Source organism: Ranitomeya variabilis, chromosome 6 (genome assembly GCF_051348905.1).
Source record: "Ranitomeya variabilis isolate aRanVar5 chromosome 6, aRanVar5.hap1, whole genome shotgun sequence".
Taxonomy (NCBI): Eukaryota; Metazoa; Chordata; class Amphibia; order Anura; family Dendrobatidae; genus Ranitomeya; species Ranitomeya variabilis.
In genome coordinates, this window is record NC_135237.1 from 283,805,881 (window position 1) to 283,818,100 (window position 12,220).

At 42.5% G+C, this 12,220-nt stretch overlaps 1 protein-coding gene across 1 annotated transcript in view; it reads left to right on the forward strand.

Annotated features, from left to right (window-relative positions):
• OTULINL (OTU deubiquitinase with linear linkage specificity like) overlaps positions 1 to 12,220 on the forward strand; it is a 110,338-nt gene that overhangs the window by 36,855 nt on the left and 61,263 nt on the right. The window contains exons 2-4 of the mRNA XM_077267629.1: positions 5,309 to 5,450; positions 5,536 to 5,573; positions 5,660 to 5,751. Coding sequence (XP_077123744.1) covers positions 5,309 to 5,450; positions 5,536 to 5,573; positions 5,660 to 5,751 — 272 coding nt within the window. The remainder of the gene's footprint in view (positions 1 to 5,308; positions 5,451 to 5,535; positions 5,574 to 5,659; positions 5,752 to 12,220) is intronic.

The following is a 12,220-nucleotide window of genomic DNA, read 5'->3' on the forward strand; positions in this document are numbered from 1 at the left end:
TTAATATGAAGGTGAAGGGCTTCAAATCAGTGCAGGAGTAGGAGAAATCAGACACCGCGGTATTCTGGCTCCTCTCTGTTGCGCTAAACCTGTGACCCCTAAATTGGTTTGCTATAGGTATAGAAATTTGCTTATTCAAAAATTTACTATTGCCACTGTATACTGTTGAACTTGGTTTTGTGTGAAACTTCATTGGTTTGAAATAAACAAAAATTGTCCTGCTAAAGGAATACAAATTTGGTCCCTCGGTACTCGGTCCCCAGCTGCCACTATTTTTCCTATTGTGGCCTCCCCATCTTGTACCAGCAAGTATCAAGAAAAAGCTCCTGTGGCCTTAACAAACGCGGTTACTGGGATTGTCCACTTAACGACTGGCATGTGGACAAGCGCTTGTGGCCAGAGATGCTATATTACTATGGCTGCACACTGGGTGAACATTGTGGAGGCCAGGGCCGAGTCCCGCTCTAGCACGGAACATGAACTACCAAAGTTGAGGATTGCTGGCCCTACTTCTAATGGGGTTTCCTTCACCTCCTTGACCAGTTCCTGCACCCCTCCTGCTCCTCCTTATCCTCCATCTCCAATATGCTATCTCAAAGCATGTCATCCACATCAACCGGAAACTGGAAACTCCAGAACACTGCCTCTGCGAAGCAGCAACAGGCTCTGCTGAAGCGAATTTGTCTAGGAGACAAACTGCATACTGTGGCAGAGTTATTGAAAGGGATAACAGACCAGACAGATCTGTAGCTCTCTCCGCTGAACCTACAACCTGTCAAGGTCATGTATGATAATGGAGGTAACCAGTTGGCGGCTGTGAAGCTTGGCAAGCTCACACATGTACCATGCTTCGCCCACGTGCTTAACTTGGTAGTTCACCAGTTTCTTTAAATCTACCCAGATTTGCCAGAGCTTCTGGTCAAAGTACGCCATTTCAGCACCCATTTCCACAAGTCAGGTATAGCTGCCGCCACTCTGACTGTGCTGCTGCAGCACCTGCAAGTGCCAGCTCACTGACTGTGTGCAATGTGACCACACTCTAGAACTCCACACTGCACATGTTGGCAAGGCTTTGTGAGCAACAGAAGCCAGTTGTGGAATACCAGCTCCAACATGCCCATCGGTATTCTGGTCAGCCTCCAGACATAACAACTGGAGAGTGGGCATGGATGTCTGACATTTGTGCAGTTCTTCAAGACTTTGAGGACTTCACAAAGATGGTGAGTGACGATGATGCCATAATCAGAACAACGATTCTGCTTTCTTGCCTACTTAAACAGTCGCTGCAGACAATTAAACATGAAGCTTTACATGAGGACCAGGTAGAGATGGAGGAAGACCTGAGACAGGGAGATATTACCCAGCCTCATCTCATCTGCTCAGATTGGGTAAAACTTGTGGTTTTCCTGAAGAAGAAGTAACTTTGTACTTCGAAACGCATCAAAATAAACCATCATTTTACTACACTGAGATATATGTCTTAAATCCTGTCGGTAGCGCGGAGACTATCCACAAACTCCTTCTAACCTATTGATGTCTGATGGTCACTGTCTGACCCAAGGATCTGCTGCAGCTGATATTGCACTGTATGCAGTTTTTTCGGATTAAACAGGTGAGTTTAATCTGAGCGTAAAGCTCACTATATTTCTCGGATACGACCCTATTTTGCGCTGATATCTCCTACAGTTTTCCTTACAGATTGGGTAACAATGAGCATATGAAGGCTGAGGAACAGGAGCACAAAAGAGGCAACCCACACAAACTTCTTCCCATCTCTCCTACGTGGATGGGCTGAGGAGTAAGAGATGGAGAAGATGGAGGGTAGTCATCATGGTGGAGACAGGGAAATGTTGGCTGTAGGGACCCTGCACATAAGGCAGACTTTATTTACCGTTGCCTTTCATGTGACCCTCGCGTTACATTCATCTTGACCAAAAAAAGGTCGGTTGTTCACCCTGCTAGATCCACGCTACAAGGAGAACTTTGCATCTTTTCTTCCTGAGGCGGAGAGGTCTTCAGACAATGCTAGTGGCAGGAGGCAAGTTTCCTTGCCCAACCAAGGAGGAAAGGTGAGGGAGACACACAACACTTACAGCAGAGGCAGGGGTACGCAGTCAAAAGGCATGGGACAATTTTATGACACCCTCCCAGCATCCAGGCCCTGATGACCGGGTATTTTTGACAAGGACACAACGTTTTTAAAGATGGTCAAGCAATAACTAGCTGACAAAACTAGCCTACTCCCTAATTCCTCTGCTACCTTCAGCTATTTTTTTATTTAAATTAAAAAATTTTTAAAATGTTGCCTTTACATGAAAGTTATTATACAGTAAACAATATTTGGTAACCTTTTTTCTTGTAAACTCCAATTTCTCATTGATTTTGAATGTTTTATTGTCAGTCCTTAAAGAGGAGTAAAAGTGTGACACATTTGTTCTCAGCAGCGATCTGGGAGTCTCAGAACTTATTCCAGCCATTTCAACATTTTCACTGCCCCCCAGACTTCATTGTAGGGTCTGCCAGAAAAATGCAATAAGATTATCTCAGCACAGGAACATTTGAATTAAACAAATTCAATTGTGGAACTTATTATTAAAACAGACAAGGCACCACGATAGGTGTGGCATTTGCTCCGTAATATGTAAATCTGTTTCTTGGCTTCTGGGAGAGACAGATTTTCCATGGTGATGTAGCACTCGCCTCTGACCTTGTGCAATGTGTGCATTGTCACATTGACAAAGTTCTGTCGATTTGCCAGGGAAACAAAACCGAAATGACTCAATTCATGCAGACTCTCAATCAAAATTCTTTTAACATCAAATTATCCTACAAATGGCACAAAGAAAGATCGATTTTCTGGAAATACAACTATCTGTTAAGGAGGATTGATCAATACAAATCAATCTATACTGCAAAGAGACAGCAGTCTATTCTCTGCTACACGGTTCCTCTGCACACATTCATCCAGTCATTAGGGCCATTGTGGTTGGACAGTTCCTGAGAACTCGATGTATCTGTTCCACCAATGAGAGGATTGAAAAACAATCTACCATTTTCAAAGACAGATTTAGATTTAGAGGATGTAGTGGCAGGAGTATCAAAAATGGCTACAGGAGAGTCATATTTTACTGCACATTTTTCCATTTTTGCAGGATGCAGCCAGGCTCTTTAGTGTTGGTTGGGTGAACTGGGACGTCTGTTCTTGTGGGGTGCACTCATATAGTGCTGGACAGCCCGCAGGATTTAATAGTATGGGTATCATTGATAGGCTGTAAGCCAGACACTGTGTACCACACGTACCTGTGTGAATGGCGTGCTATGCAAGCCTCTCGTGCATTTTTTACTAGGCAGGCATCCCCTCCATGAATTGGTAGGTTTGTGAGTGACTGTTTCCATCAGTATTTTGCACCTGTGCTACCCTGCCTTCATCATGGGGGTCTGCTGCATTTTGTCAGTGCATTTGTAATCTGACCTGGTGCTAGTAAGGCTGTTTCTTTTTCTAGTACGTTTATTCCACACCATCCATCAATGATGCGTCACACACATGTCTTTGACGTCAAAGAGTCATGATTTACCCGACGTGCGTGGACACGATGATGGCTTCTGACTGACATACACAGATTGGTGTGGACTGCGGTGCCCACACGCCACTTAAATGAACCCATTTTAAACCCATGTACAAGCCCTGACAGGGCAGCACAGTGTGCACCTACCCTTGAGAAAGCAATCAGGCAAAACGTGCTTCAGGACAGTGTGTATCATTTCCATACACCAAGCAGTGCATTTTGTATTAGCTTTTACACTTTTCTCAGGTAAATGCATGTAAATAAGTGTTTTTGAATGTATTATCAACTCTTGGCTAAAACAATTCCCATGGACTTTTGATATGTTTGTTTACAACTTGTCACTATTGCATTTGAGCTCAATGTTAATTCGTGCTTTTCCTGTGGATGTCACTGCTGATCAATATTCCTCCATTTTGTTATTTCTCCCTTCTTAGATTATGATACTATATAGGTATCATAATTTTTAAATATTGTCTTAATAAATCACAATTGTCTTTTAATATTCCTTGGTAGTTTTTGGCTATGCCAACCATGGTCTTTTGTTCAAATAATATATCTGTATGTGAAGGTCCTTCTGACCTGTCAATCACTGTGTTGGGCAGGTTTGGCAGCCAATGAGGGTTCTTGATGTGCTATTTAAATCTTCATTATCACTTGCCAGTTACTATTTTGTACACCACTTTATTAAGCTTACAATGGACCCTTTTTTTTCTTCCCTGGTTACTGTCCTCGTACACTCTTAGAGGGAACCTGTCACCCCCTCAGGCGTTTGTAACTAAAAGAGCCACCTTGTTCAGCACTAATGCTGCATTCTGTCAAGGTGGCTCTTTATTATTATTATTATTATTTATTGTTATAGCGCCATTTATTCCATGGCGCTTTACAAGTGAGGAGGGGTATACATAATAAAAACAAGTACAATAATCTTGAACAATACAAGTCATAACTGGTACAGGAGGAGTGAGGACCCTGCCCGCGAGGGCTCACAATCTACAAGGGATGGGTGAGAATACAGTAGGTGAGGATAGAGCTGATCGTGCAGCGGTTGGTTGATCGGCTCTTTTAGTTATGCTCCCTGCACACGCTGAAATAAACGCTTATAAAATGTGCCCCTCATACCATGAAATCGTCTCGGGTGCAGGTCTTTCCCCCCTACTCAGACGTAGCACAGCTGTCACTCCGGGCCTGTGCGCACCGGGTGCCACCTCCTCTTGCTTCATTAACATCCCTGGCGCCTGCAACTGCGCATGCCCGGAAAAAAAAAAATACAGCGCAGGCGCCGGGAACGCTAATGAAGCAAGAGGAGGCGGCGCCCGATGCGCACAGGTCTGAAGTGCGGCTGTGCTGCGTCTCATTAGGGGGGAAAGACCCACCCCGGGACGGCTCTTTTAGTTACAAACGCCTGAGGGGGGTGACAGGTTCCCTTTAACTCATTAAATACCTTTCTGGACTTGACCACAGAGAAGTTTTATTATCTTCTGCCTCACATCTTTGTCTTAACCTATGGACTATTCTGGTGTTGGCTACCAATATTGTTGTTGTCCTTGACTTTCTGGTTTTGACCGTCCTAGCTAACAGCATTTTCTCAATCAGCTCCACTATCCTGGAAGTAAACCAGGTACCTTAGCAGAAAAGAACAGATCACTTCACAGGGGTGAAAGAGTGAATACCAAACTGCACTTGAGACCTGCTGAAGTTTCTCTTCTTCAAAAGATAACATTAGCTTTTTATCGTTACTTTAGAGACTTCTATGGAACCTTCATGGATGTCTTCCATTCATGAGATTATAAAGAAATCATGGAACCAAGTACGCCAATATCTTCTTCTAGCTGTGGCAATGCTGTTCATGATGTGGCAACACTTCAAAGCCTTCATTGCATTGTGGTATGTTATTCCTTCCTGCATCTGGGCAATTTCCACATGTTCCTCCCTCACAACCATTTCCAATAACTTGTCTGCTTAATTTCAGGTGTAGTATTTCTTGCCAAGGACATTCTAAAAATAAAAGTGAGTATGACATTTCTCTTTAGATGACTGTAGGTCAAATGCTTGTTGTGCGAAATCTTATTGTTCTTGTTTTCATCTATGTTCAGGAAACCTGAGTGTGAATGCAGAAGTCGACTTGATCTCATATTGTTCTAACAAATGGAAAGGGGAAGCCCTTAATGCTAAGCAGATGCGGAAGGTAAACCTTATAAATTCTCCTCCTCTCCTACATTGTTCTTTTTGTACAATGGAAGCAAATGAAAGAATTAAAGAGTTGATTACCTTCACGTTGTCACACATGAAGGCTTAGGATGCAAGTCCCAGCACTGGGTATATTTCTGGCATATAAACATTTATACACCACTTGTTTTAATGACATTGAAATACATGAAAGAAATAAAGTTCAGATATCTTAAATTATTCTCCCTCCACAATATCTGTTACCAGATTTCATTATACAAACTACATATATAATTTGACAGATCTCTTAGGACTGATGAGGCCTGTTTACTAACTTTTAAAGTCAATGTCAGAATGGCTGTACAATTCTTTTTAAAAGTATCCCCACTTGATTTTAAAATAAGTAATAAGTCTAGGTAGGACAGGACTGATAAGAAGCTCATTTTAACATGAGACACAAATACTTTTAAAAATGATTAAACAGATGTTCTCACGAGGAATTTCAAAGTAACCACATCAGCCTCAAAGGGTGTTAAAGAGCCTATGTGTATATTGTGAAAAATATTGTTTCTATATATGAAACTGTATTAGTTCTGATACTAAGGCACCGACTCATTAAGACTGGTGTTTCGTATGCTGGTTTTAATGATGACCGGAGTGAAATGCGCCTTATTCATTAAGAGGGATGGAAAAGAAAGAGAATTCCAGCATTGAGATCTTCAGTAAAAACACTCTTTGTTAGAGAAATAGTTAAAAAGTTGCAATTCCAAAGCCAACTGTGATATGTAATGACTAAAGACATTTTCTTGCCATGGGGTAATGTGGTATTAGTATCTGAACCACTGGCGGACACAGACAGAAAATGGCCCCTGTGCAAGAACAATATATGGGCCCTTTGTAGCCCAAGAGCTTCTAAAAATGCAAAATTGCTTTGGAGATATAAATGGGCCCCCTTACCTCTTGGGCCCCCTTGCAGCTGCACAGGTTTCACCAATGATTTGTCCACCCCTGGGCTGATTCCCCCCCACCAATCTCAAAATTTTCACCTATTTTTAGCAAAATTTTTCGAGTTTATCATACAGTCATTTGAGCCCAAATCAAAAGTGGAAGCAAAAAAACAGAGTATATATATGAAGGAAGAACTTAAATTTCACCTTCTCCTGGATCAACATCTGTCTTTGGCTCAACACACTCCAAAATTACAACATAGTATTTCCCAAAAAAGGCTGTGTGTGAACCACGAAATTCCTCTGTTTGCTAATTATGTAATCATGATGCCCCTGGACTCACTGCCTGCTTAGAGGGTTAGAATGTGAGTAGGGGGCATCTTGGCCTCTTGGCCTATTAGGCTCGCAAAGCTGTAATTGGCATAAAGCATGGTTCTAAAAAGCATAAAAGTTTTTTAATCGGGTACAATAGTGTCAAGCTTCAGTGTGATGTTGCACAGAATCTGCAATCTGGATCAGATTCCCTTTTAGTTCACGGGTCTGGAAAAATCGATGGTCTGGTCTGAGACCTGTATGCATTTAGGTTTTCTGGTGCCAATTTCTTTTCTACTCTTAAAAATCTTCCTCATTGCCCATCTCAAAAGTTGTCATGTATATTTTTAAGCAGCTTTGATGTATCAGCCATAGTTTTCCAGTGTACATGCTCGTTTTTAGCTAGTTGTGCGTGAACCCTTTACAAGACAACTAGCTACTGTACACATATCTCTGATAGCTGCAGTAATATCTTATTTAGTCATCCCTGAAGGCTGATAGCACGTGTAAACGGCATAAACGTCTATAAAACTGTGCATCCAGTTTATTCACGAACAATATGTATCATATAAAACACAAGACCCAAGGATAAAAGGCACAAAGTGAGGATGCAGCTAATTTTACTGGCAATAGATGGATGCTCAAATGTTCTCTGAGGCAGTTACATAAGGAAAGCTTTCACGTCCATTACTGACTGCATGACTGGAGCTATGGCTATAACCACAGACTTTATTTGCTGTTTCAACTCTCACTTAGCAAATATAAAAATCTCATTAAATGGTTAATGTCACGTGATTCAGTCATCTGCCTAACCATGGGCAATGTGAATCCGAGCCTGGCTGTGTTATTGCACGTATGCTTTTCTATGAAAAGGTACGGTGTTACATATAATAAAACTAGTTTAACGATGCGGCTGTGGATGGCATTAAACTTATCTTGGCTTTGCCTATGGTCTCCAGCTGGGCTTCTCCAGTCACCGCTCTAGGTGATGACAGGTCTCTCTCCATAGGGAGAGAATTGTCAATCAACTAGACCGATTTTAGAAAAAGTCAGATTAGTGTCATCTCTACCTACCTATGGTCCATGGCCGGGTCTGTAAGCTATGTTTTCTCTAAAACACTGGAGCGTTTCATAGGAGAGCATACCTCACTGCAATCATACAACCAGGGTCTGATTCATGCTTGAATAGACTGAGGTTCCATTTAATAATCCTTCAAGTCCCAATTCAAGCTAGCTGCTTATTACTTCACAGTCAGTAGGGTTGTGACCATGCTTTTGCACAGGCCACCTGAGGTAATTGTAGCACACCATTGATTGTTTTGGTAAAGCAAAACTCTCAGCATGCTTTGTGATCTGCTTATTTCTATGAGTGAGGAGGGCATTCTCCACATAATTGAAGACTAGCTGTTCACAAGGAGAGAAGATATATCCACATCAAAACCAGTCTATATGCTGATGCCTGTGAGTAAAGTAGTTTGTTATCACAGAGACGATGAGGAGAACAGTGCCTGCGTGTCTGGGACTGATACATGGTAACTGTGTGAGTAGGTTGTAAGAGTGATGTACTGTTAGGTTAATGGTGTGTTATTAGTGTCTATTGCTGATATTACAGTACATAGCACTATAACAGGTTTTCCAAGCACCATATATGTGATCTATTTACATCTCCCCTTGGAGCCCAAACCACTTTCTTAATTGTATTCCTATTTACTCAATGCTGTTTTAGCACCACAGAGCTCCCATCCATGTTAGCATTGAATAAAGCATGCTGAGTGCATAAATTAAATTATATAATAACTTCCTCTCCATCCTTGGATCTGTGAGTCCCCCAGGTCTTGAGCGTACAACTTTAAGAAGTGGTTTCAAGGGATCCTGTCAGCAGGATTGTGCACAGTGACCAACAGACAGTGTCAGGTCGGCGCCGTTATACTGATTGACATGATACCTTGGGTGATGAAATCCATCTTGTGGTTGTTGTTTAATCTTTATTTTCAGTTTTGAGTTAATGATATGCTCATGCTCCGGGGCGGCCTGTGGGGGGTCTTCATGTGGTGCTGTGCTTACATATTCATCTGTATGACTTCTGACAGGTCACTGATCCCTCAGTGATCTGCCCCCTATTTTACATAATCTATCTATATAATTGTCTAAGGGTCACTTCCGTCTGTCTATCACGAAAATCCCGTGTTGCTGATTGGTCGCGGACGGCCGGCCGGGCATAGTCCGGCCGCAAATTCGCCCTTCTCTACTCCCTTCCAGTCAGCACCCCCTCCCTACTGCCCTCCAGTCAGCACCCCCATAGTGGTTTAGCAGTCCGTTAAACGGACTGTGCTACACCGCGGCATAACGAGGTGTAACGCAGTCCGTTAACGCTGCTATTAACCCTGTGTGACCAACTTTTTACTATTGGTGCTGCCTATGCAGCATCAATAGTAAAAAGATCTAATGTTAAAAATAATTAAAAAAATAAAAAATCATTATATTCTCATCTTCCGGCACCTTTCCCGCTCCTCGCGACGCTCCGGTCCCAAGAATGCATTGCGGCAATTACTGGAGATGACGTAGCGGTCTCGCGAGACTGCTACATCATCATGTGTTATTGCCGCAATGCATTCTTGGGACCGGAGCGTCGCGAGGAGCATCGCTAAACACCTGGGCTGGATCCAGGGGCCGACGGAAGGTGAGTATGTAACTATTTTTTATTTTAATTCTTTTTTTAACAGGGATATGATGCCCACATTGCTATATACTACGTTGGCTGTGTTGGATATTACGTGGGCTGTGTTATATACTGCATGGGCTGTGTTATATACTACGTCTCTGTGCTATATACTACGTGGGCTGTGCTATATACCACGAGGGCTGTGTTATATACTGCGTGGCCTGTGTTATATACTACATCTCTGTGCTATATACTACGTGGCTGTGTTATATACTACGTGGGCTGTCTTATATACTACGTGGGCTGTGTTATATACTATGTGGGCTGTGTTATATACTGCATGGGCTGTGTTATCTACTGCATGGGCTGTGCTATATGCTACTACACATATTCTAGAATACCCAATGCGATAGAATCGGGCCACCATCTAGTGAATGTTATATAAATATATGTATCATTGTAATCAGTATAACGGCACCTACCTGACACTGTCTGTAGGTTTCTGTGCGCAATCATGCTGACAGGTTCTCTTTAAGCTTCTCAGCCACAATCCCTAGTGATGTCACTGGCAGAATTCTCTATACTAGATTTGTATTCCAGGATCTCACTACAGGCAGATTATACTGTTAGAAATATACTGCTGTGTATAATGGATGTGTTTTTATTATAGAGGGAAAATAAGAGATTTTTTTAATCCTATAAAATTACTTAAAATTTACAATAAAAAAATACTTGATAATGAAAAAAAAGTCATTTTAATGTATTTTTTTAAATAATAAACATCACAAATCAGCAAATAATATGGACATATTTGGTGTCCATGTAATCTTAACGATTCGCACAACACAGTGATGCGATTATTTACAGGGATTGGTAAATGGCATAAAAAAGCGTGATTTATATTTTTTCGCTGTTAAACCCATAAAAAATGTAATAAAATTGTAATGCTGAGGCCGTGCTCACACATAACGTAAATGATGCGTTCTTTCTACTGCTTTATTTCTGTGCCAGACAACATAGTAAGAATCTTCTCTGATTATAGCGTATTTGCTACTTTTCTTTTATGTATTTTCCCCCTTATTTGATGCGATTTTTGGGTCATATATAACAAATCTATATGTTGTCTCTCCACTAGTGTTGAGTAGAGTTGAGCGACTTTCATTTTTTTAAGATCGAGTCGGGTTTTGTGAAACCCGATTTTGTCCAGAGTCGAGTCGAGTGCAGTCGGCCGATTATCGCTAAAAGTCGGGGATCGACCGAAACACGAAACCCAATGCAAGTCAATGGGGAAGCATAGTCGGCAGTGAGTGGAGGCCAGGAAAACACCTACAGTGCCCATTTTAATGCCAAAAACATCCATTCTTGTTTCTGAAGCTTGTCAATCTTAATTAACTTTATAATAATAGTTGGGCATAGGGAATTGGGGGTCATTTGGCAAAAGTTGTGGGGGGAGTAGGGCCGGCTCAAGTTTTTCGTGGGCCCAGGAAATGCGGACTACGTCACGGCGGTGTTGCAGGGAAAGGTAAGTATTTCAACGTTGCAAGTGCTGTGATCCTGAGCAAGCAGGGGGGGCCCACTCGTTCGCATTGGCACTGGCACAGGGCCCCTCAAAGTACAGCGATGTGTGTTTGCATGGCGGGGGCGCCTCCCACCAGCAGCGACACTTTTGCGTACTCTGAGGGGCCCTGTGCCAGTGACGTCGCCAACGAGTATGCCCCCCCACCTGATGAAGGAACCTGCACTTTCATCTGCACCTTCCTCTCTGTCCCTGTGTAAGGTGGTATAACATGCGGGAAGGGGAACCTTACTTTCAGCAGGGTCAGATTCTGGCTGTGTAGAGTATAAGGGGAATGTAGTGGTCTAGGTCAATGTACCAGCAGACTCATCTAGCAGTGGCTGGGCAATGGGCAGGATGAGGAGGAAACAGATATAGGGCCAAAGAATAAAGTAGGCTAAATGCAGTTCAAAATTGGTAACAGGACTAAACAGGCGGCATTGCTTTGTTCAGTGGAGTAGCAAACCCAAGAGCAGCAGACACTGTTTCAAGGGCATAACCACACTAGTAGGCCAAATGCAGTTTAATATCTGATAGTATAGGGCGAAAGCCAGAATGTGGAAGCTCAGCTTTGTTCAGTTGAGGACAACACCAGGCAGGGGCAGACAGACACCTTTAGTAGGCCGGAACAGCCAATTGCATTTTTAAAAATGGTAATTTGGAACTGAAGGTTGAAGCTCAGCTTTATTCAGTTGAGGACAACACCAGGCAGGGGCAGACAGACACCTTTAGTAGGCCGGAACAGCCAATTGCATTTTTAAAAATGGTAATTTGGAACTGAAGGTTGAAGCTCAGCTTTATTCAGTTGAGGACAACACCAGGCAGGGGCAGACATTCACCTTTAGTAGGCCGGAACAGCCAATTGCATTTTTAAAAATGGTAATTTGGAACAGAAGGTTGAAGCTCAGCTTTATTCAGTTGAGGACAACACCAGGCAGGGGCAGACAGACACCTTTAGTAGGCCGGAACAGCCAATTGCATTTTTAAAAATGGTAATTTGGAACAGAAGGTT